The following is a 27,444-nucleotide window of genomic DNA, read 5'->3' as shown; positions in this document are numbered from 1 at the left end:
TTCAGTTTAATATTTATTTACATATGAATCACGAAGTAAAAAAAAAAAGAAGAAAAATGTACTGTCCAGAAAAAATGACTAAGTTGCCAAAGAGAAAAAAGATCTGTTTGTTCATTTCTCTTCAACCTAATCAAACTTATTCGGCATTTAATCGACAACTATGTATTAACCAACAGAGTGCAGAGCCTGTTTTCCAAACATAACTGATTCAAATCCCATGCTAGGCAGAAACCTCCCTTTCAACTTGTAAACCCTCCACTTGACAAAGACCTTGTGTCAATAGCTTAAAAATTCAGTAAATAATGATCAAGAAAACATTCTTCAAGTAGCCACCAAAAAGGTTACATTTTATTCCCTTTTCACCAAGAATCATGATAACATTATGAACTCTTGTGCTCTTTAGAAGGCAACAATATCACAAATGGACAATTCCCTTAAACCTCCTCCACTTGTTCTGAAAATAACCTCTACTTCAGAAGAGTTGATTTCTAAGTTTCTTCTGTCACTTTGGCAAATATGAAAAATGCTACATTTTTAATATATGTCATTTGAATACTTATTTATATTTTCAAGAAAGCATTTTTCCCCTAACCGATGCAAACTGATGACATTACATTAAATTAACACAATGTTAAATATATTTAGAAAATCAAATGACATTGCATGTTACACAAAATATCAAACCAAATATATAACCTTTTGTCTATTGAAATAATAAGATTCGGTTTGCTTTACAATGTATGCTTATTTCATTCTTTACTGTAGTTCCATGGCATACAAACAAACCAACAGACAAAAAGGACAAACTTTTTCCAGAAACAATTACACGACTGCTTGTGTGTTAAACTTTTCTGACCCGATGCTGTCGTTCTTATAAAGGCCACAAACTTCCATGCACACTTGTTCCCTTGATTTTACAGTGATACAGATCATCAAACAGTTGGTTAGATCAAACGAAGAGAATAGCATTTTCGTTCTAGGCTTGCCCCAAAACTTTCCAACTATCAGTTACAGATTTCGTCGGCAATATATCACAGATATATCACAGACATTGATGAATATTCAGTACCGATCATAAATAAGCGTATAGACAAACAAAATGGCAAACTTTGTTCTGAAAGTTAATCTTGATGTTAGTTCAATTTGGTCCATTATTTGATAATATGACCTTGCTATAGTAACTTAACTTGTGAATGTACCAAATGCTACAAAAGAGAATAAAATGAGGTGGGGGGAAAGTATAACGAGGACTGGGACATAAATTGATGGCTTAATACACACTCCTTTACAATAAATAGATCAGTATGTTTGTTATAGTAATAATTGCACAATGTTCTTTGAAGTCAATTCCCAGACGTAAGTTTTAAAAGTTCAAGAAAAATACAAGCTGCGCACCCATTACGATGATCGAAGCATCGGCAGTAAGTAGTAGTAGGTGGTGGCTGTAATTTCTATTCCTTTTTCCAAAAAAACCCTGCTTAACTGGGTTCTATCGATGTCATTTTTGGGAAGATTCTCCAGAACTGTGCCTAGACCGGGTGGCTGACCGTGATCTACTTCTGCTGCTGGTAGACATCTGTGAGTCGGAAGAATAACCACAGCTGGCAGACGGTCGGTTGTATGGAATTGGTAACTTGCGAGCACTGAAAGATGACCAGACAAAGATACCTTCAGAGCTAGCTCGGTCTGACCGATACACACAGCTATCTATGACTGAGTGTACTTTAAAACAATGGGGGGAGCCCTGTATTACTTCAAGGTCAAGTATTTGTAGCCTCTAATAAGTTTAGCAAGCACCCTTCCTGGAAGTTCTGATTCTACAAATTAATTCCATCACGCTGAGGTGAAAATCTCAGCGAGGGGATATAAGGTCCAGCAGAACAGTGTAAAGATAATACTTCTTGAAGGGTTGTAACATGAGTGACCACTATTTGATATTCTAGCATATTGGGGTACAATTTCAATTCTCTATAGTACTGTAAAATCTGGATTATCCTTATTTGATCCAGTATGAGTATTATCCTAATCCCAAAATCCAACCATTACTCTGTTTGTCATTCTATTTGTAGTTCTACAGATTACATTAGCAAAAGTAGTGCATTCTTTAGTATTATAACGAAAAATCAACTTTTTGACATATTTCCAGCAGACAATGTGCAGTGTATCTTTCAGTCAATAGATTGAAACTTGGAAAACAAAATAGATTTCTAAATATTCCATATAATACAAATAATGGTCTTTGTTTTTTTCATTTACTGTGCAAAAATCTGCTTGAACATGCCTGCAATCGGCCAACAAGTTAATAAGGGCATTTTGACGGTGACAACTGTGAGGCTGTAAAAAGATGCATTTTATAACAAGCTTATGAATATGTATTAGTATTGAATGCACTGCAAAAATTAAGTTGTACTGTGATGCTACAGCTGTGAATAAGATGCATGTTAATGGTGATTCATTGGCTCATGAATATGCATTAGTCATGATCCCCCCCAAAAAAATACAATATAAATTAACAATGCCATCAACTAGGAGGGGAATCCTTGACGAATATTTTCGAGTCAAAGTTCATCGGTGACTCTTTAATGAGATGCGGCAGCAGTGAAGGGAGCAGTAAGGTGTGCACGTTTTATAAAGTTTTCTGGTACAAAATGGCTCATATTAAAGGTGCATAGCCTCATTCCTACCAGTAAGATTGCAAGATCATTTTTTCATATTTTTGCATTTGAGGAGACTTTTGAGCCTAAATATTCTGGCCGGGTGGCAGGTGAACTTAAATTTTCACATCTTCCACTACAATGCAACTTTATGCTGCAGTATTCTCAAATGATGATCTGCTTCATATCTGAAGGACAGCATTATTATTTTCTAACAAGGGAAAGCTAACTGCTCGTTGGTCAATATACTAGTCGTGTATACTGCTAGTCTTGTATATTGAATGCTTATGATACTTAGCAAGTTATAAGTAGAGTAAAGATAAACATTTCTCTATTTTTTTTCTTTCTTAATTCTATTCATCTGAGTTGTTCCATTTGAGTCCAACTGATTGGTTGAAACTTCGAACATACCAGTGTCCCAAATTCTATGATTTAAAACTAACATTATACACATATCACAGATAAAATCAGCTTCTTCAAACAATTTATAATTTAGCTAATCATACCACTTATTCGAATAAACTAATTCCGCAATGAATCAAAATGTTAGTCGCAATGAATGGGGTGAGATGTCAGGAAGAATTGGTGAATGGTAATTGATGTTCAGAGTTGGCAAGGATAAAACCATACAACCGTAAACGGATAAAATCATACGACCACCAGTTTTGCTACATTAATAATTTGACAATTTCGGCATACTGGTGAGACAAAATCGGTACACCAGTGTAAAAAATTCTCATACAGTCGTGTCTTAAATTTTTTGTTGTTGTTGCATAGAACCAATTCTGCGCACTGAACTGCTACAGATTCTCATCAATTTTGGGTTTTTTCACTCACATTCACATCGTAATGAGAACTGCATTTTAGCGTGTCATGGATTGAATAAGATCCAGCTAATGCTATTATAGCACTGGTATAATGATGTATCATTTAAATCCAACTTTTCATTTTTATGCAGGTGTAACTAAACCCATGATAACAGTTTTTTTTTGTATCAACCACAAAGGAAAAAACTTTTGATAGCAAGTTTTAAATAATTTGAAAGTTTCATAACTGACTGGCTCTTTTGTTTCATCTTGATTTAAAAGAGTGGCTTCATTTTCATAGTGAGTTGGCTAAATACAGAATAAAATTGCGGGCAAAGACGATATATATATATTTTTGATGACCGTAACTCGCGGTAATAATAATATTAGTAAACCACTACGGTCCAGGCCGGGTAATAAGATTGTAAATACTCACTCGAGACCGTTATGTGGTGGCATGCAGCAAAAACATTCAAAGAAGTGATACACCACAATCAATTAATTAATCAATCACTTAATCAATTACGGTGAACTGGAGAAGTCAATACTTCATATTCATGCAGTAGTTATGATGTTAAGTAGAAACAAAAGTTGGCTCAGTTCACTAAATCATTTATTATTATAACAAATCTCACCAAACTTTTTTTTTGAAGAAATCTCTGCGATTTTTGCATTTTTGCTTACAGCAAATGAACTAAATCACGGAGATACGTAGAAATATTACAAGAGATGAGTTTTCTAGACTTCACTCGGCCTTCCTACACATTCACATGTTGTCATCAACAGAAGACATTAAAATTGCATTTCTCATTGCTGAAGTTGATAACTTAGCAAAAACTGCTGAAAATAGTCTGCATCTTCTAGTCAGAACCATATAAATCATAACAATTTCCATCGGGAAGATGATTTTTTTTTTTTTTTTTGGTGTTTTGTAAATTGCATCTGGCAACAGCTAAAATGAATGACATCATCAGGGCAATTCAGCTGCAAATATCTTTGTTTTTTTTATAATATTTCAAAGAAGAAAATAATATTTTGATTATCAAGTTGCATTCTGGTGAAATTTTTAAACTGCTGAGAACATTGACAGCTAGGCAAACGATCCAAATGTAATGGGTTTCATGGATAAATTAGCGAGAAGATTATAATAATCTAAGGATTAAAATTTTAAAGAATATTTGCTTTCAGACCACCTACTTCTGATCCAACACAAAAAACTAAACACACTGCAAGTTAAGTGCTGTGCAAAGTGCTTCAAATAGATTATCTAGTGAAGAACACTGAAACTGACATTAAAAACAAAACTTTTTCATCCACACCATAAATGAAGTAATCAGATAGTTTCAATCATAAAAACAAACATGAACACTGTTAATACAAATTTGTAAAGAAATTTCCAGAACAAAGTAACGTTATTGAACCGAAGCTACTTTTTCATGCACTTGCAAAAATTGGAAGATATTAATAATTAAGGGTGGAATATTCAAATATTTGACACCCAAAAAGATACAAAAAAATGACAAAAATATAAGATGAACATGGAAACATGATTAACTCTACATAAAGGAAAATTCATGCATAAATTAAAGAAGCAGTGTTGAGCATCTAAATTTGAAAAAAAATGATAACATGCAAAGAATGACAAAACTTTTGTTAGACAAAACAGAAACAACGAAGGAAAGACGTGAACACATGACACAGGAAGAAATAAATACAGATCATTATTATTAAGCTCCTCCTCCACTCATGAATATGCAGTAACCTCACTGATTGAAGCTGATAAAACTAAGATATTGGAAATGGATCAAAAGTTGGTATTAATATGCCCATACTAACCCTAGAGTAATATGACTAAGCAGAAACCCAGAGTAAAGAGAAAAACATTTTATAGAAAGATCTGCTTTATCTTGATATTAAATTCCCACAAATATATTTGACAATAAATGATCAACCGTAGGATATTTCCATTCTTTAAATTTTTTATGAGATATTTCCTGTTTACGCTTTAAAGACATTATTCTAGATAACGATAACAGCTATCAATTGTCTTGTCAATGTTAACTTATTGATATACAATATTTCTTCTGTTTGTTTGAGTGGCGGGCGGTATTTGCTAAATTATATGTAAAAAATAAGTTTGAACAAGTTTTGAATCGGTTCGTGATTCCTACCTTTTGTATGAAAACCAAAGATTCAAATTCGATAATTTACCTTTTCTAAATATGCCTTTTTTTAGACTTTACTGAAATTAAAATCTGGAAATCAGGAACGATTAAAGACAATTTCCTCCTCATAATTAGTAAAGCATGCATTTTAAAAAGAACTCGTAGAAAATTGAAACAATATGAAAGAATGCAAAAAACAATAACAAAAAAAGTTGCTGAAGATGAAATCAGCATGGATATCTACACAAAATGTGAGTTAGTGGGTTTGTCCAGTCCCAAGCTTTTCACTAAAAAAAATTTTTAATTTTTAAAAAATGACAAAACTGACTTTCTGTAACTGATAGGCGTGATATATGACTAAGTAATGATGATGATATCACTCTTAAGTATGATAAGGTGATATCACTCTAAATACAATGACTATCTTTTAGGCAGTATCCAAACTAAAATGTGGAAAAGCTTGGGAAGATATGGTGTTAAAAAGCTGATTTTTGTGTGGGCTACCATGCTGTTATAGATGAGTTCAAGCTCTCTGGAAAAAGTCAACTTTGATAGTTATTTTTAAAATAAATTCATGGTTTTTTTTGGGTGCATACTAATGATAGGATCGCTCAGCGATGATAGTCACGTGACCGGCTACGATCTCGCCGTCTCCTACTATAAGTGTCGTCATCCTCTCTTCTCCGGTCTCCATCTCTGCTTCTAGATCTTTAGGTTGGGAGAGTTTGAAAGAGAGTCACATTCATGAAAGAAATAGCAACGAGTAATAGAGAGAGAAATAGAGAGAGGGACCGGGTACGACATCGAATGTATAGAAAACGAGGAAACATAAAACATTTACCAACATTAAGAAATAGCACAAATACTCCCTCTTTTCTAAAACTTAACATTTTCATCAAAATGCTGAAGAAAGAGAGAAAAGAAGGTCCTTCACCAAACAGATGGTGGTATGAGACCCAAGAATGATAACAAATACTGACTGAAAATGGATTCTCCTTGTAGTCTTATGATCTTTGAGAGCCAAGTAAAAGATGAATCTATATACAATGCTAGACAACAAAATTTGACCAAAGTGGTATAAATTTGCGGGTTTTTTTCTTTTAGAATTTTTATATCAGGTAACTAAACATTTATTTTATCATATTTTTTATGATAAAAAGTTTTCCATACATATAAAACTAGAATTTTATTTTAGTTTACAAGTCATAGAAAAGTATTGTTTTGGACTAAAATTCTGGCAAGGAATAAATATTTTGGGTAAGCAAGACAAAAAATGATATCTTATGGATAAATCTTCAGATTCTAGAAAGTCAGAAGAACAGTTAAGAAAATAGAGAAACATAGCTAGAAACATTACACGGATGTGATATTTTTAGAGTATTCACATCTCACAAAGCATACTTTGAAAGAATCTTGGCTTCAATTCAAAAGATACACATCTATGTGAAGAGATATGTAATAATGTACAAGACATTAAAATGGTGTCCCTCCACAATCATGCAAAAACCATGTACCAAGTTTCAAAAAGGTATACATAAATAAAAATCATGCAAATTTTCTTGTGTTCTGATGTTGCAAATGCGGATTGAATTTAAAGAGTGAAAAAATTTTGCATATAAAGCACTGAGATGAAACAAATGTGTAACTTCTTAGGAATCTGAAGGCAATTTCAAGAATTTCAATAAATTTAGATAAGCTGGGCAAATAAAAAGCTAAGAAACACAATCAGATTGTCCTAAGGAAAGAAAAAAACAAGACATAAAACACAAATATCTAATTACTGGAAAAATGGGTAGAATTTTTTTTGGGGGGAGGGGGGGGTTAAGAAGGTTGGTTGCTTAGTATTAAAGCAAACCCAGCTTTAAACATTAATGTCACATGACAACATGACATTCTCCAAGAGAACAACAGTGTACTAAATAAAGTGACAAAACTTTCTACTATTTCAAGATTGCCAAGAAATGATCTATCTCTCTGCCTTTGTCAACCCCACCCACCCCCCACCCCTTCTTAATTTGGAATGTAGAACCATTGAGTATCATCTCCATACTCTTTTGGCTGGGGAGGGGAGGCGGGGAGGGGGGGGTGAGGAAACGGTACCAGGAAAACCATTACCACTAGACTTGTTTTCTCACTTTTCTATTTTAGTTTGAATACTTTTAAAACCACCAATCCTGTGTTCTGTAAAAACCTGAGACAAAGTGAAGATTTTACCTGTAAAGAAAGAAATTAATCTATAAAAGAAAGAATTATTCAAAAATAATTTTGGGCAAAAATCACTTGGTAAAGAGGGAGGCATTAGAAGTGACAATGATCGGACATTTTTGATTGAATCGCATCGGTCAATCCCGAAACCAGTCTGAGAAGTTTACCTGGTTATTCTTCGACGATCCAGAAAACTTGGGGAATCTCTTCGTTTCCTAATTGGAGAAAAACTCTTTTTCCTGTCACGGCCGCCGCGCGGTGAAGGGCTACCGCGAGACGCTGACCGCCTCTTGTCCGCTGGTGAGTACGATAGGGACTTGGAACGAGACCTTCTTGAATGAGACCTGGAGAAATGTTTTCATGTATTAGATGAGCTTTACCAACTTTTGTAAATATTTTATTCTTATAATTACGGGTTGCTTGCTGATCTGATATCTCGAAGAATCATGTCATATCTTCTTAAATCCTATCTGAAGTTTGTTAGAATACATCAAACAGCAAAGCAATGTCTTATGCACAACTCAATCTGTTTATTACAAATGTACTTTATCATAATAATAATAATAATAAACAGCAGTTATTTTTACGATGCTTAAACGACCACAAATGTGGGAGAAACCCTCAAGGGCTTATGGATTACAACTTACATGTCAGGTGGCTTACAGTTGAACATTTCTTTAACTCAAAATTTGGAATCTTTTCAATTTAGAAAGTTAATTCAGATGGGAAAACCGTAGATTGCTCCTGGATGGCCTTACTACGGCCTGGCCGGGTATCGAACCTGGAACCTCCCGATTGCTAAGCCTCATTGCTTTAAAATGCCACTGCCTTTATCCTCTTGGCCACAGCAGTCATTTTGCAGTAATTTTTCTTTACACTCATTACGGTCAACTCTCTCCCCTCTATTAAGTGTTTTACATGTGAATTATCATTCTTCTGAATATACATTTACATTTCTTTTTCGAATATTTAAGAAAGCAATTTTCTTTACCTGCTTCTAGAGTGGTGTCTTCTGTGGGATGGCGATCTGGACTGGCTTCTTGATCTGCTCCGAGAGTGTCTGACGATGTTAAAAAAGTGAAAAAAAAGATCCTGAAAAGATGGTGAACATACTACCTTCTGTCAGCCTGGCAAAAGACGGACTTCCATTTCGCTGGCACTAACCCTAAATGTAAAATCCTTTTGCCTTTCCAAACCAAATTAGCTCCCTCGGTCTCTATGAAGTTGCCTGCTTCAAGCTTAAGTAACACTGCAGCAGGGCTTATACTACAAGTTGTCCCTACTGAAACTTGGATGTTCCTACGGAAACCTGGATGCTACTACAGAAACCTGGATGTTTCTACAAAAACCTGTACATTCATATGGAAACCTGGATATTTCTACAGAAACCTGGACGTTCCTATGGAAACCTGGACATTCCTTTAATAGTTACTTCAGCTTTTGTCAGGTGGCAAAGTAACCTACAGTCCAGCGAGGTAGATGTGCAGTGAAATGTATAAGGAAGTCTGAGCAATAAGAAGGCCAATTTTAATTTTATTTGGCCAATCACAAAAGGCCTGGTAATTGTTCCTACAAGGTATCCTCTTGTACCGTAGGACAACCCTCACAAATCAGTCCCAGAATGCATCGTACTTACCTTCTTGTTTTCTTCTCGTCTTTATGAGGAGACGGACTCCTAGAGTTATCCGATTTGTCCGAGTACGGGCTGTGGGAATGTTTCCTTCGTTTTTTGCTCTTCTTTCTAGACGACCTGGTTTTGTCTGGTGAAGACCTAGAAAATAGCAAAATGCAAAACTGGTTAAGGAAACGGATTATTAATGCCAAAAAGTCCAACCAAAAAGTTTCCTCCGTTCCAAAATATTTGTATTTCTCTTGTAGATATGACGTACAGTACTACTGTAACAATATATATATCTGTTTGTACTTTTCAAGCATACTTTGTGTTTATAATAATTCCATAATGTCCCTCTAATAAAGGGTATTCCTAAATTGTTTGTCCACAAGTTAAGTCATGTGCTTGAATCCCAAACTTTCCTCCATTCTTCTCTTCAAGGCTGGTTAGCTTAAATAAGGGTATGCCGGTAGGTTTAAAGGGTTGCTAAAGGAAAACGTTTGAAAAATATTACATGAAACACAGAAGGTAACAAAATGTTTGAGAATCTGATACACAGATGATCCAATGCCATTTCTTCACCACCTGGGAGTACCACTGTTTCTTTAACTTTTTTAGTAGGATGCCTTAATTTTAGAGATAGGTGTCCCTAGAGACACCCATACTGTGGTATATGACATCAGGGCCATTCCAAATCCAACTATCGTCCTTAAGAGTTAGACCTGCATACAGCTGCAAGGTGTTTTACATGCCACATTGAAGAATCAGTTGGCAGACTTGTTAAGAATCTGTACTCGTACGCCAGCGTTGTAAGTACCCCCTTTGTACTTGTATAATAGTACAAATAGTACTTGTACTCATATTCAAACCCAAGACGAATTATACTTGGACATGTACTCGTGCTGTTGTACCCCAGGGAATCATTAATCCAGTATCCGCATCCTAAAACGGTCATGCCAAAAAGGTCAAACTGCTATACAAGTATATACAATGATGTATAGCAGTTTCTTGTACTCAGGAACCATAGTATTTCCTAAGAGACAAAGTTCAGCGACTTCAAAACTGCTACACAAAAGTTTGAACACTAAATTATTTCCCAAACTCATACTTCCAAGTTTTGGCAGTTGGTGATTGGCCCTTGGTGTGATAAATTCAGATATGCTCACTGCGTGACATATTCACGCAGACTTCTACAAGTCATACAGATCTACAAGTCTATAGTACTACACTGATATACAAATCAAATTCTTTGAGTTCCTTCCTTACCCTGCTGATTCTACACCAGATTCGTTATCAGATTTTTTCACATCCCTTGTTACACCTTCTGGATTCTCATTGTCTTTAGATCTGAAAAGCAAAACAAATAAATAACATCAATTCACTTATATTCATGACACATTACATCTCATATATTTGGGAAATTAAAAATCCATCACAGAAAACAGAATTTTTCTACTCCACTCTTCTCTCCCATCCTTACATCCCCCCTTCCTCATACTTCCCCCTCTTTACACCCCACACTCTCATCTTTGAAACCCACTTCTTACCCTCATCTATGAATCTGTTTGACAAAATATAAATCAACAAAAGCTCCCTCCTGTCTCAACCTAATACCCATCCTCTTTATCAGCTTTACTGGAAACGTCAGGGCCTTGATGATCTTTCAAACACACTGATGATCAAATGCATTGATGTTCCTGGTGTACTTATCAAGTTGCAGTTTGCATAAAAAATTCATACAATAAAGCTTAGCAAATGGTAGTGATGGGAATGGTCCAACAATTTGCTCCCGGGTTGCCCATTTGCTAACTTCGGTCGATCCACAGGGAACCCTCCCATTCATTATGGAGTTCCAGGAGCTCCAGGCTATTCAAAGATTACTTGGAAAGTTCTTAGAAACTACATCCATCCGATGTCCGATGGTGATGTCCGATGTGTAACTACGGACCAATCACAAAAAAGTTCTGTTCAACTTTTGTGGGACCGTTCAACTAAATTTGACAAAGGGGTGGTCAACTTATGAGCTGCCCAAGAGTACAAAGGTCAAGTTTTGTTGCATAAAAGTGTGCAAGTACGCAGTGCGGAGAGCTCGCTTCTAGGCTGTACAGTACACTGTGCACATGTAAAAGTAAACAAATGTACGTGATCAAAACATTCTCAAGTGGGAAAAGTGACAAATTTTCGTCAAATTTTACACATAAACACATCAAGAAGGAATTTCACCAAATGTTGAAATAACAGAAAAAGGGATTAACTTTTTCCCACCCTTTCATTAATTTAAATAAAACTAACTGACACGGAGAGTGATGCTTGTGAATTTTATGCATTTCGGGACCAAGTCATAACAGCTTGGACCTGGAAGTTTTTCAGTTGGTCACCTGGGTGCCCGGGTACATATTCCCATCACTAGCAAATGGTAACCAAAAACTTTCAAAACACTGGTCAACCAAGTTTCGTTGTAATTTGAAGTACTTACTCTTTGGGGGATTTCTTCTTCTCTGTATGAGACCTGTGAATGTAAGAGAGAGAAAGAGACAGTATAAGAGAGTTTATATGCCATGTACAACACAACCATCACCATGAAAGAAAGAGGATCATTAAAATACATTAAGTATATATATATATATATATATATATATATATATATATATATATATATACTGTACATATATATAAATGAAAATCGTAATGAGTTGGAAAATCAAGAACAGTGAAAAAACTTTCAGCCTCTACCGGGATTCGAACCACGGGCCTCCCGCTCTGTACGCGGACACCCTAACCACTAGGCTATGGACGCTTATTGTATGTCCAGAGGTTCGAAACCGGTAAGGAAGATAGTAATTCCACTGTAGGCGTTTGTCACCTGTATCGAACAATACTAGTTCTGTTTTTGGTGACATATTTTGCCTTACTCTAGAAATCAAACATGATGCTAACCAACTCGAAAATCATTTGTGATTCCTAAAGCCGGATCTCGAAAGAGATACTTTGAGCAGACTTTATGTTAATGCAATGGAGGTAAACGACAAAGGCAAATGAATATATATAAATGAAAATCGTAATGAGTTGGAAAATCAAGAACAGTGAAAAAACTTTCAGCCTCCACCGGGATTCGAACCACGGGCCTCTACACATGACCATTATTAGCATACCTATACATGACTATTGTACATGGTAGGTATGCCTAAACGAGGAACACATGTATCCAGTAACCATACATATGAATTACTACCAATTATACATTACTGTATATATACCACAATAAAATAAACATACAGTAAGTCAATAGTACCTGAGCTATAACAACAACAAGTATCTACATCTCTACATATATGTGCAGAGTGAAAAACAGAAGACTTGTCACATGTATGACACACACACACTAAATTTACAGAGCCTCTGTAAGTCTGTATACACTTGTTATAATGTGTTACTACATCTGCAACATAATGTGAATTATACACCATTATACCAGTGCTGCATGAACAGAATACAGTAAGATGATCTCTATGTTAGCAATATACAGAGAGTATGTAGTAATGCACCTCTACATATGGACTAGCAAAATGTTAAGGTATACGGTAAGTAGATGCAACCAAATCCCGACATGAGCAGCAGAAGTATGCAGTACCCTATGTATGGACTAGCTAAACAGTTTGGTAGATACCACTGGAACATCAACATATATGGTAAGTAGATACAACCAATAACCGACATGAGCAGCAGAAGTATGCAGTGCCCCGATGTATGGATTAGCTTAATAGTTTGGTAGATCTCACTGAAACATCAACATAGGTACAGTAAGTAGATACAACCAAATACCGACATGAGCAGCAGAAGTATGCAGTGCCCCTATGTATGGACTAGCTTTTAGTTTGGAAGATCTCACTGAAACATCAACATACGGTAAGTAGATACAACCAAAAACCGACATGAGCAGCAGAAGTATGCAGTGCCCCGAAGTATGGACTAGCAAAATAGTTTGGTAGATCTCACTGAAACATCAACATACGGTAAGTAGATTTAAAGTTACAGTTATAGGTCTTCTCCCTATCTATGACATCCCATATTGACCTTCTTACTCCTCCAAACAATCACAAAACACTGAAGTAATTTGATCAAGGCATTCAAGGTTTGATTAGTCTACAGTTAACCCGAATAGGCAGGTGAGGGTAAGGAGAGGGGGGAGCAGAAAGGGGGGGGGGACTTTTGCCTGGAGGCCAAAATTAATACTGATGTTTTAGTTGAAAGTTAAGTTAGTTACCTGAACCAACTTGAAATCACACTAAGTTAGAATCAGTTTACTTTGAACAGAAGGCTCATTTGGAAACAAATATTTACAGAAGAAAAAAGTGTAAGTGAAACATTAATTAACTCCATGAAGTTTGGTTAACTTGTAAGGACACAAACTGGAATATAAGATTGCACCATTTCTCTTGCTGGTCACAGGTTGTGCTTGTACAGTATTTCCTTTTAAGTTCTGTCGACATGTAAAAGGTGAATCTTCCACATAATTGTGGGATAAGTTGGTGGAGTTTGGGGAGCAGTGTTCATACACAGTCTATCCTCCGATATTTTTTACAATAACTGCAACAGTGCTATGATCGATCAATTGAATCGATCCATCGGTTGAAGAATTGATCGATAATGCAGGAGTATGCATATGGCAGATATGAGCAAATAACTCAATCTATGAACCAATGTAAATGAAGCACAGAAAAAAACTGGAAACCTTTAATAGTTTCCATATTTAGACATGGACTACCTTACACCAGCTTCAAAAATGATCTTTGCTACTAGTATTAAGCGGGCGATCTCTAAGCACTGAAATGCAAAATAACCATGATGATGTGGAGGCGAGTATGAAAGACCCCCTGGATGTTTGAGGCTATGAAAGTAACCTTTTCTTGTACTCACAACCCTGGAGAAAACTTCACAAAAGCATGAATATGAGCTCACATTTTTCACAATCCCCTTAAAGTTCACAATCTGCATGATACATGGTTGAAAATAAAAGCAACTAAAAAAAAAATTACGACAACTACAACAAACAACAATTTGAATTTACGATTCACAAAATGTTGTGTTTTTGAGACGAGTACCTCTTATGCCTCCTCCGATGCCTCCTTCCAGATCTAAAGGCAGCGTGCGTAAATTGGGAGGAACAAAGGTTTAAGTTAGTAGTGAATTTGGAGCATATCTTGTACCGGCTTTAGAGCGTGGTAGCATGCAACATATACAGAAAAGATGATGAATGTTTTCACCAAAACATGACAAGATTGGCTTGTTAAAGACAAATTGTACAGAGTAGAGATGTTTTGTCGGTTAAGAACACAGATTAAAAAGAAAAAAAGTAAAAGGTTCTAGAAATTCGCACCAATTTTACACACAGCATGCAAACTAGTGGATTGCACTCCAGAAAAAAAGAAATGGTAGATACCACATGCTGGAAGATTATTACTTACACCACAAAGTGACTAGATCCATTTCATGTGACTTTTACAGTTTTGTATTGGAGGGTGGGATAGGGGGGTCAGACTGGGATTGGCGTTAGGGGGAATGGTGGAGGTCATGTGGAAGATTCTAATTCATACATGTATAAAAGAAACATGACAAGAAATATTTATGTTACCTTTGGAGGGGACAGGGGTAGGGGGAATTATTTTCAAAATGGCTATTAGTTGCCATAGTTTATACTTCAGTCACTGAAATCGGTCTATTCACAAAATGACTGTTAAAACTTTAGTTATTAAGTATTGCTGGACAACTGGCCACAGCCGTGTGAGGTTGACACAGATAGCTTCACCTCGTTTACAGTTATAAACCAACTTACTTCTTCGCTCTGCACGTTACAGATACTACAAAATCAAACATTACAGCAGTAAGGTCAGAGTAGAATGTTTTGAGTAGCAGCTTTGAAGGCTTGGAATTTTATTTCTTACAAAATATTGTTTGTGTGTAAAACAAAAAGTGCTACACATCTTTAAATTTATACAGCAATTTGCCCATTTTATATAACAATTAGTAATTATGCAATACCGTATATTTATTATTCCCTGAGGGTTAACATAGTTGCATTCAGTTGGTCTTTTAATATTACGTTTAAATTCTTCAGGAAAATATTATGGTATAATTTATGTACAAACGTTTGTTTTTTCTTTTATTCTAAATCCTCGGATACCAAAAGAGGCAGGCATTGCAGGACAAGAACGCAATCTTTGATTAGAACACGGTTGAAAACAGATCAACCCTCTCTATTATGCGAACAACATTCCCTATAAATTTTGACCGATATAGTCTCAAACTGATGAACACTTTATCCAACTTTTAAAATGTCCTCATTTTATCAACTTATTACAGGCTTTTATGTTATGAACACACTGAAAGTTGCATCTCAATTCTCAATTTTTATTATTATTTTTTTGTTTTCTGTCATTTTTTGGTTTTGAATGTGCAGTTTAGTTTCTTCTAACAGAGACACTAATAAATGATAGTTTAAATAAAGCAGAATGACTCCTCAATTAGAAAGGGAAGGAAGAGAGGGTGGGTGGAAGAGGGGGGGGGGGGGGATGGGTGTTGAGTGAGCCTAACCAATAACTAAGTTATCAAACTTCTTTTTTACAAGTGTATCAGTATGATTATTTTTTAACATCAAATATTGTATCGTCCACAGTTTGACATTGTCTACTGTATGCAAACAGACTATGGCCAGCTGTCTTTAGATTTATGTTGAGAGGAATTCACCAAGACCAGATTTGAGAATTAAAACACTACATACAGTAGTACAATATAGTAAGACTTTAATAAAACAAAAGAAAAATCTGCTCCATACACTTTCCTTTATATCCAGGACAAATTAAAATAAATAATACACTTATTAATAATCATTGTCTTTCATACTGTTTTCCAAGTTGTGATATATTGTGGTGAACAGTATTACACTGAAAGTTATGCAAATTTTCTCAAGGAAACCTACCCACATTGGAGAGTCCATGCATTAACATTTTAATCTTTCCCATTGACAAATAACACTACAAGACATTAACTTTAAATAGAAAAAAATTAATTAATAAAACACCGGTATATCTGTCAATTATTTTGGTACTATAACTTTTTTTTAACAAACTTATATTATTTGAATAATCTGTGAAGACCTTTCCTGTTGATTGTTTTTTTATATTATTTTGAGTCCTTTTATCCTTTTTTCAAACTAATACAAAAGTTTCTGTGACTGAATCTCTGCCTAATATTCCAAACTTTAAATGTTTTTTAAATAAAAAATTTACATAACCTGAGATCTATGATGTGTTAACATTTATCATCTGGCTTACACAAAACTTTGTGGAAACAATCATATCTTGGGACAATAAATGAAATTAAAGAAACTGATGCTGAAATGTCGGGAAATCTAACGTGAAAAGTGCCAAGATACTGATGGAAACTGGTACACCGAATCAAAATGTTTCCATTATCATTCAAGAATTCTCTGATATGGCATACTTTGGTAAGTACTTTAGAGTCATAAGGAGTAGGGAGGGGGTAGGGTGGGGGTATCAAACATTTGCAGAGAATCCAATTTGCCAACTCTGTTCACATGTTTATGTTTCAATTATGAACCACAACCTTTATAATTTTTTCCTGACCCTAAAGCTCACCAAAGTTCCCATAGAGTCGTAAAAATGTCAGAAGTCTTTCCGCACAAGTTTGATTTCGAAAAAAACGTTCCAGTTTATTACAGGGAGTGAAATGTTGTCACAATTTCCTGTTCTAGTCAATGACAGTTATGGTTGGCGAAAAAACTCTGCCAAAAGGAAACTTATTCTTTACTTACTTTACATGTTGTTATGATGAGAAAAGTAAAATGAAAAGCGATAAAAAATACAGAAAGGTGCAAATGAAAGATGATTTTTGCGAAATACAGGAAAACGGCAAAAACAGAAAACTACCGCAGAGAGAGAAAGAAATATAAAGATGGAGAGAGATAAAAGTGAAGTTTTCGTTTCAACAAGCAGCCAAGATGTGAAACCAAACATGGAAACTGTCAAAAGCTGGTGAAGATAGCTGTGAGGGTAATGAGTTGAGGTTACACAAAGCATGATTTTGAATGGTAAATAAATAAGTGTACCAATTGATGTGCTCATTTTATGTAGTGACATAATATAGCACGACTACTAAGCTTTGAAAGTCTAACCATAACAATATGCTGAGAATTCTGGAACACCGAACAAGAAATGCAGTCATGGCGTGACTTGCACCAACCTACGAATGTCTTACCGGGTCCTTGAAGGCGGTTAAGGCATTCCACCGATCACCTTCTCACGGTTTCACAAAGCTTAGAAACCTTATTATGTACAGTCCCAGACTTGGCCTGCTATAGTTAAGTCGCTCTTAGCACCTACAGTACCCTGACAGTCAGTCATTAACTAATGATATTTTTCAAGATGTCATTTATCTAGACTTACAGGACTAGTATACCGTACAGTGTCACCATTCATCAAGTTCACAAATTTGAATGAAATGATATTGTACCAGCAATCGATACTTACAAATCTCAAAGTATTCAAAAAACATTTTTCAATGTGGAAGTCTGATAAATATGCTCTAGAAACGAAGGTCCCATTTTGGTGCTGATGGGAAGTTGACTTTCTTGAAACTTCAAATAAACAAGCCCTCCTCACACTATAGTATATCTCACAGTATAGACTTTTGTATTAACTCCTCGCCAAGAAATTTAGTTCAATGTTCCAATGTTTGAAAATGGGAACAAAGAAAGAAAAAAGTGGGTGGGGGGGGGGGGGATTTGATTCTAAAGAGAACAAAAGCTTGATACCCTTACCTTATAGCAGTTGAGAAACTGACATATGACCAGGCAAGGGATATATACACAGGCAGGGGATATACCCAAATGGTTGTTATCAAGAGGTTATGCAATGTTTATCCTGGCATGCAGTATATCCAGAGGGAGGGGCATTTACCCAAGGAATTGCTACTGTATATGAGGTATATATGCCACAAGATGGTATACTTCATTTCAAAGACTTGATATATCCAGGGAATTTGTACATACCCAGGAAACCTGCGAGAGGATATATATCTAATAAACAGACAAGCTGTTTATCTAGGGAATCCCCAATCTTCAAAGCTTACAATTTTTTGTTAACAATAAGGAATTTATCACCATGACGATAACATGTGTTCTACAAAATTACCCTCCGATATCATGTATATCTATGTAAACTCACAGCAGCTGTCATAACACAAACTCAAAGTAAACCCTGCTATAAATTGTGTGGCCTCACAGACTGTGGCATCATATTACAAGAGCCTGTTGTTTGGTAAGCTGTCAGTGTACATTCCCATGGCGACTAGGTGCCTCATTGTTTTTGATATTTCTTAACTCTGCCATTCCCAGTGACACAACCCAGCATTAACACAATGAACCACCAGCATACATGTTTTGTGCTACTGTAGGATTCTGCTTTAGTTCCTACACTATGCTGCACTGTGTTTACACAATTAGCAAGGTAACAACATCCACATAACAATAATCCGGACTATTACACCAACTGAATACTGTACACACACATATATATATATATATGTATATATACGTATTGTCTGTAAGTAAAATTCTCAGTACCATACTGAAAGCCTAGGTTGCACTTCTAATATGTGAATTAGAGCAAGATAAATATTTGTTTTATTACTGAACCCGGCATTCTTGTTTAATATTGAATGAATTTATCGAAGCATTTTGCAAGGCAGGAAACAAACAAAACAAAATTAATAGAGAAAGAGCAAAAATAAAGTGGAAAACAGCAAAAATGAAAGTCAAAATTGTTGGAACAAACATGCAATAAAAGTAAATGGTGAATCAAGGTAAAACAAGATTACGGAAAGGACAAAACAGCTGCGAACAAGCCCCAAAAAATGGAAACAATTTCCAAAATGCACATCAAACCATAAATTAAAACAAATGGGTGATAATTCTCTAGCTGCTAAGGACCATAATGTTCCTTCAAAATGTATTTATTGCTACCACTGACAATTATTACTGTCACAAATACAAAATGCTTGAAGCGTCCAATGAGGAATCCAAGCCCTTAGACAAACGATGTAGAAACGCAAATTAAGGAGTGCATGAAAACATGTGAGTTTGCGATCCATTACCATGGGAAAATGGCTTCCTGTGGAACTTTAAAAGGTGTGTATAACCCACACTGCTCTTCCAATCCCTTTCTACCTTTATTCACCCTCCCATTGCCCCAACCTACCTTCCCTCACCCCAACCAACCTTCCCTCACCCCAACCTACCTTCCCTTTCCCCAAACCACCTCCCCTCCTCTGTTACATTGTACTCCAATCCTTCATGCAGTAGCTGGTAATATTAATTCATACTACACATCTCAGCAGACTCAGCCTTTGTGTTTAATTCTCGAGTCCTGCTAGAACATCTCCAAGAAAGGATTATAGGATACACATTCATCATGCATGACATGTTTCTGGTTTAGATGCTGATTATAACCAGGTAATCCAAATCCCAGGTATTGACCTTGAATTCCATCACTCTGTGTTAAACCTTAAACCTAAATTTACGTGATGAACAAATGTGGGATTGTTTTCCTTTCATCACAGAACACAGCACATGATGAGATTCTTGACATTTTAATTTTAAACTTCAATAATGTTTAATTTGTTTTGTAAATGTCAAATTATCTGAAAATATAGCAATTTTTTTTCTTTCTTTGTGACTAACAGATACAGTTCTACATGTGTGAAACTACAGGGTACATTTCGGTGACTAATAAATATTCATGAATGTGATTCCCATCACTACACGATGGAACACCTACAACTCAAAAGAGTGCAAACAATCCAAACATTAAAGTCTTTACACCAAGTGTTTAACTACCGTTTACAGTTATACACATATATATAGGAAACCCTCTCAAACATTTTTCACATTACAAAAGAATGAGACCTATAAATGATACTTGACATGTGGTACCATGGTAAAAGTTGCAAAAAAATGCCAAATTTTTCTGATGATATATTGTAAATATTTGCCAATTCCCACACCATATTATGAGCGACTTTTTTAATGAGACCATTGTATACAATGCCAGCATGTTAACTACTTCAGAGATGAATATACAAGACCAATCATGCTAAACATATCAAGGAACTAATATCTGAAGACTGTCAGAATCTATCAATGAAGTAAGATTGAAAACTTTCTATGTTGAGATTAACACATAAATACAGTAAACTGTGTGTATTAGCCTCACAGAGCTTATGAGTCGTGAATAGTAATGAGAGAAGATTCTTCAGTCAACTTTAAAGACTTCAAGACAAATTAATCGATAATCTTTACAAGAAGAATATCATATCAGGTTTCCAGAATTCTACAAATTAAGATGGAACAACCTCCCCCCAGTCTACCCCCCCCCCCCACCATTAGCTCTCCCACCACAGACAACTGCAACAACTTTAATAAAAAAAAATTATAGTCAAATTTGCTTTGAACTTTTGTCTCAATCCAAGTGGACGGTTAAAGTACCAAGACAAAGTACCTACAGACACAGTCTCAAAAGAATTTAAAAAAATACAAATCATGAATTTTATTATGCATTTTTCCTCTCCCTTTTTTGAACATGCTTTTAACAGAGCATCCAAACTATTAAAATAGAAATAAACCAATCACAGTTTAAAATTTAGAAAAGAAGAATAGAAATTGAAGGTAAGATGATGAAAAAATAATTTACTATTATTTTATGGCACATAGCACAATGTAATATCTACCGACATTGTTGAAATTAAAAATGGTAAAAATAGCGAAATTCTGGCTAAATAAACTGCCATGTTTCTTTCCTTTCGTCCAAAAATTCTTGTCATGAATTGTAGCAATTACTGTGCACAGTGTGCAGTACAAGATAAATATGTATACCTACCTATGTGAGAGCAAGCATGCAATAACCCTATCCATCCATAATGCTAGATAACATTTTTCTTTACTTTTGAGACCAATTTTAGGCCATTTATGGTGTTGCTCCCTGTCATGTGCCATGCATTTGATACATACAAGCAACCTTTTCAATCTGTGGATAATCAATTCAAACTTTCAACCTTTTCGTTCCATTCATGAAATCAAACAGCCATCTGGGTCTTTCTTTTTAAATTCAAATGAATGTAATTAGTCGGTTATTGTTAAACTGTACTGAATTCTAAGCTTTCATTGCTCAGGCAATTGTCCATATATAGTATTAATAACGTTTAAAAGAGAAAATGAAAATATTCAAAAACTGGAGACTTTTCTGTTATTTTTAAAACTTAAAATAGTGTCAAACCCAGGAGAGGTTGCCACCGTTTAAAACTTTTTTCGGTCGTTTTTGCAGTATATTTGCAACGGTCTGCATGATCATAACGACCAGGAATGAAAAATTACAGGAGAAAGCTTCAACCTTGTACAACACATGGTCTTACATTATAAACAAGACACATACCTCTCGGAAGGAAAAATATTTGAGAGACACTTTTGCTTCCTCACTAATAACATGCTCAAAAAAAGAAGAAAAAAGATGGAATTAACTTGCATGCGACAAACTACCACATACACACATTCCACAATTGTTCATGCAGTCATATTTTCCTCATCGACGACTACGTACGAGTGAGAGAGACGAACGGACCAAGCGTAACATTTCCCTCTTCCCATTCTCATCAATGACTCAAAAGACCATAGCTGACCAATCAAACAATACAGATATACATAATAATCATAGAATTAAAGCAATAAATCAGTTTTTGACATAAAAGTTGGTACCAAAATTGTACTTCCATGGTGTCTTCTCTTACCCATTTTTTACAAGGCTTTCCATCTCACAAAGCCACTACTTGCCTTTTCGATTGTAATATTAAGTTACTGTACTTACACTCTCCAGGTTACTATACTAAACTGCAAAGTACTTCTTACAGGAACACAAAAACCCAAGCAATTAGTTTTGATGCTATTTGAGAACAGGGTGTCTACAAGGTAAAATCAAATTTCTTCTTTAAAAGACGACACATAATCCATCAGTACCAAAGACCGTGAGTACCACTAAAGTGTCAACAAAGTCATGAACATTTGTTCCAGATCACTAAAGAATTTTTTTGGGCACTTAAAATTTGCTTAATTTTGACCATTATAATGTACATAAAGGACAATATTTATAGAGTGTCTCACAAGTATGTGTTCCTATCAATTCACTGATGTTTACTTTTGCAGCGCCATATTGGTAGTAATTTTGCAAGCTACTGGCGTGCCTTCTGTTACATTCCCCCCCCCCTAACTCCGACACATCTGCACTCTTTCAAGGAATTTGGGATCTGCCACTGTTGTTGAACATAAACAATGGCAGTCAATAAAACAAACAAGACAAGATACCAATTAAGATTCCCACAGATGAAATTACAAATGGTATCAGTTGCCAGTATGTAACATTAAGGTGCCTTATTGTACCATCCACCTGATGTGAAATTTTTCTTTTCTCATCCAAATGCCTGGACCAGTGTTTTATTCACCAAACCTACACATCTCTCATACAGTGTACATATTGGTCATTCTTTGTTACTTTGTTACATTTTATTGAAAACCAAATCTGCTGTTCCGACGACAAGAAAAAAATCCTTTAAAACTTTGCCCTGTTTTAAAGTCATGTTGCTCATATGTTAATGTGCCAATTGCAGCAAGCCAAGTAAACCACTATACCAGACTATTGCTGAGGAGTTATCGGCAAACAGAGATAGATTGCGCAGAATTCAAGAAACGCATGTGATATGTGCTGCAGAGAGGGACTAAGATAAAGCAACAGTTTGGATATATAAGTTGAGATATAAGGAAGGCTTAGTGATTCACTAAAATACAAAACCCTATCAACGACTGCTTTGCTGAGACACATTAACTTGAAAATTCAATTTCAAATCCAGTTTCATGGTAATCATTGCGGTTGGAAATTTAAGCGGTATCTCGTAGCTTGTAAAGACAAACCTTAGAATTACAGTAAAAAAAAACAGGGAAAGCTGTGATTTGACCGGTCGGTAGACAGAATGTTATACCAGGAGTTATCAATTAGGTTTCTATGAGGGCCGGAGAGAGAAGAAAAGATTGGAGCAAAAGTGCCAGACAGAACCAAAATCTGACTACAACTATAATGATCAATGTGCATGATAAGAGGGTACATTGCTCAAGGCCTACGGCCCTATGGGTTGGCATACCAAATTACGGCATCATTATTTTGAACCATGGGCCAGATTAGATTCTTCCACAGGCTGGATATGGCCTGCAGGTCCTCCCATTGAGAACCCCTGGTATAAACTGACCATAATCTGAATGAATTGCTATGCATATCACACATCTTCAATACATTACCTTTTTCCTTTTCTATTTTATTTCCCATCTATTTCTTTTCACACAGACAGATGTCACTTAACATGTGATATCACATAGAGACAGGATACCAAAGACCAGAACATGTCCTCAACACGAGATATCACGAATAGACGAACATATTCCTATAAAACCATATATATATATAACCAGATGCCACATCACGGTGGACACACAAATTGCAGACATACCCTTCGATATGCGATCAAACAGATACCCCTATCTTTGGGAGATAGATATCAGAAAGGCAAACCTATCCAGCAGTTAACCAATGCATCCCGCCATCTCCAAGAGATACCTCACTGAGGTAGGCAACACCTTTAACAACGAGATGCTACATACCGTTCGGCGCACCTTTGACATGACAATCAGCACATTGATGTCAGTAGGTATCATTTAAAAAAAATTGTAACACTACGACTATCGCATGGCATCCCCATCTATGTAAAGATATGACAGATACACCCGAGACAAATGCCGTCTTCAGTCACTTTACTCGTGCCGCCCACCCCCTTTACTCAGAAGGGCGGCTGAACCATTACTTAATATGGATGATCATAAGCAGAAGATTATAAAATATATTCATGAAAATAAATTTGAAACTCTCAATATCATCTCTCTGTCAGATTTTCGATAATAAGACGTAAGTGAGATGTATATATCAGGAATGAAGTTAAATTTACCTGGCCATTGGATCAAATGCCTGCTTAAGAATGCGTACTTATGTGGGAGCATACAAAAAGAAGGAAAAGGGGCAAGAGAGAATGGAGATTCACGTTATTTTTCGGTTTCAAATGAATGAGCAGTTGAGAGAGAAAAAAAAAGAAAAAAAAGAGAAAAAAAACCAACATAAAACTGAAACGATTCAATTTTTTTTTAAACTTTTTACTTTTTAAACCATCTTTATATTAAAAAAAAAACATACCAACATGAATAAAACATGATCAGCATGCCAAGGCTAACAGCAAACAAGTTTTAATATTTTACTTTTAAGATTTAAATAGAAGGCTAGTCCCTACTGGCCATGTACTATATAAAATACCTATGATGCAAATCTCATACAACTATGTTACATTGTAATCAAATCCTTGTATAAATACAAAAAAGATTCTCAAAACAGTTATCCGACTGAGTAAACAGAGTAAACAGAAATAGAGAAAGAAAAATCATCCCTTAGTAGATCAGATATATGTTTCCCCCAAAAAAACTACCTACCCTCCCCTTCTCATTCTATTCTGTTCCTGTACCAACATTTCTTTGCCTGTTTATAAGAAAAAAAATTAAAACATACTACCACAGCTTGTTGTATCACATCAAGTAAATCCAGTGAAAAGTCATATTTTTTTAGACATTAGATAGTTGCATGAGTTTTAAAACCCCTACCTTTTGTGTTTCTTGTGTGATTTCTTCTTCTTCTTCTTATGCTTACGTTCTGGAGATTCACTTTCCGATCTAAAAAAAATACAACAAATATTACATTTGAGTTGTTTATACATATAACAAATTTTGTGGCTTAAGTCATCCTTTAACATTGTTCCCATGTTAAGCGGTTCTATACTTAATATTGGGTATTTGCAAAGTCCATCTCCATTACAGAACATAACATTGGAACCCAAAAAAAGGATTTTTTCAAATTATTTTTTTACAAAATTAACACACAATTGGCTGGATTGCATCACGTTGAAACTTGCTAAAAAAAACTAGTGTTTGAAGGAACATTTAAGTTGTGATATCTCACCAAACAGAGTTAAAGTTATCTTAGTTCTTCTGTTAAGTAACGTATCATAGTTAACCTCTATCACATAAACCAATGATGATGGTTAGGTTTCTGTATCCTTTGTGTCTGGTAAAATTGCTCTCTGTGGGGTTCTCTTGTGGTGAGCTTTTGATCTCAGAAGCAAACCTGTTGAGAACACAGTGTGACCCTTGTTCACAGAGGAAAGATCTGGAATTGTGCCTTCTTCACATTTATGGGTAGGTCCCTTTTAAATGAATTGATAATTTTTACAACCTAATAAAGTGCAGCCTGCATCCTCCTACAAACAATTCAACATCAATTTTGTAAGGTAGGGATGTCCCTGGCTGCTGGGGAGATGAATTGCTTAATGTAGAAATAATTCACTTTTATCTTCATTTCACTTACCTACTCCCATCATGTTTCTTTCTTTTCTTCTTTTCAGTTGAAGATGGATCAGCAGGTTCCAGAAGAATACTGGAAATTTATAAAGTGAAATACATGAACATTTAAGACTTTGAAACAAAGTTTGAGTTTATTGAAAAGAAAATCTCCATCCACAAAACAAATTTACAAACCGACTGTGTATCTTCCATATTGTTATATACAGGTATTTACCAAAATAACCCTCAAACAAGCCATGATTCACAGGCCGTATGAACTTTGTGAATTATTTGTAACCACGGGTAACAGCTCCTCGGCCTAGCAATTACAAAAGCTGCTCATTCAGGGAGCTTAAACATTCCTGGGGTTTCCATTCCAACTTCCACACCTGAAAAACAATGGACATTGCCTGGCTGGCCTATTCCGTTACCTATCATCACAGGTGGAAGTGCATTTTAGAAACATGGGTGAGGGAAGGGGCCGTTGTTGTGCCTGCAGTGATCTTGGAACAAAGTTGCAGGTACTGCACGAGCTAAGAGCATAGGCCAATATGCCTGAGCCCAGGACTAAAGACCATGTGATGGTCTAGTGAGCAGAGTCTGCGTATACAAAAACGAGCTGACAGTATGAAAAATAGGCAAATTCCGGCACACTATAGAGTATTTTCTATTGGGTAGTGCATTTCCTGAAGATGTGGACCTGGGTCAGTGGTCTAGTTTGTATAATTATTTGTATTATTGAAGAGATGCAAAAATGTACTACAGTTTACAACTATATCAATTGGAATTTGTACATTTGACACTATGTGTTAACAACCCTACAGCACGAAAGGCTGTGCTGTTCCCAGAAAATGTGGACCTTTTAAAAGGGGAGTGGGTACATACTTTGAGCACCACATGCAATGTCATCAGTTTGTGTAAGTGCAACTTTATTAAGCAGGTGGGTCTCCCCACTTCCACCCGTTGTGGTTTAATCTATCGAGGGTGAGGATAGCGATGGAGGTGTTTTCCAACTGCTTGCAAAGAATGGCTCTTTGATACAATACCTATACTTTTTCTGCTGCATGGCCTTAGCCTCTGCTTCCTTGGCTTTACGGTCTGGGTCGAACGAGCTGCCATCAACGTAAGTATCAGATATTCCAAACGCTTCTCGTAACTTTTGGTTCTGTTTCTCTTTGGCTGCGGCCAGCTGATGTGTTTCTGACACCCTTTGATCACGAAAAAAAAATATTTAAGTTATTCCCTGGCATTAATAAGCAAAAATGGCTAGTACTATCAGAAATTATGATATAAATGGACAAAAAAAGTCCAATTTAATCCATACTGCACTTCCATATCAAATACGTTACTGGTAAAAGACTGATTACATGCTAATCCTAAGGACACACTCCCTCCATATATAAAGCACATGTTCACCTTCTTTAAAAACAGCTGGTTGTACACGTTTCTTACTGAA

At 35.7% G+C, this 27,444-nt stretch overlaps 1 protein-coding gene across 6 annotated transcripts in view; it reads right to left on the bottom strand.

Moving 5' to 3' along the window:
- The window catches only part of LOC139981047 (uncharacterized), a 29,809-nt gene continuing 2,365 nt past the window's right edge, over positions 1-27,444 (bottom strand). For 2 of the 6 annotated variants that reach the window (XM_071993178.1, XM_071993179.1), the window contains exons 4-14: positions 27,035-27,196; positions 26,014-26,082; positions 25,254-25,322; positions 24,554-24,590; positions 14,545-14,577; positions 11,919-11,951; positions 10,709-10,789; positions 9,467-9,601; positions 8,822-8,890; positions 7,998-8,174; positions 1-1,643 (exon numbers count right to left, since the gene is read on the bottom strand). In XM_071993178.1, the coding sequence (XP_071849279.1) occupies positions 1,499-1,643; positions 7,998-8,174; positions 8,822-8,890; positions 9,467-9,601; positions 10,709-10,789; positions 11,919-11,951; positions 14,545-14,577; positions 24,554-24,590; positions 25,254-25,322; positions 26,014-26,082; positions 27,035-27,196 (1,010 nt within the window). In that variant the 3' untranslated portion in view covers positions 1-1,498. Of the gene's footprint in view, positions 1,644-6,221; positions 6,334-7,997; positions 8,175-8,821; positions 8,891-9,466; positions 9,602-10,708; positions 10,790-11,918; positions 11,952-14,544; positions 14,578-24,553; positions 24,591-25,253; positions 25,323-26,013; positions 26,083-27,034; positions 27,197-27,444 lie in introns of all 6 variants that reach the window. The other 4 variants (XM_071993175.1, XM_071993177.1, XM_071993181.1 and 1 more) reach the window with 3 other exon arrangements.

The sequence above is a fragment of the Apostichopus japonicus genome, chromosome 15 (genome assembly GCF_037975245.1).
Source record: "Apostichopus japonicus isolate 1M-3 chromosome 15, ASM3797524v1, whole genome shotgun sequence".
In the NCBI taxonomy this organism is placed as follows: Eukaryota; Metazoa; Echinodermata; class Holothuroidea; order Aspidochirotida; family Stichopodidae; genus Apostichopus; species Apostichopus japonicus.
Note: the sequence above shows the minus strand (reverse complement) of the source record. Positions and strands in the feature narration are given on the sequence as shown.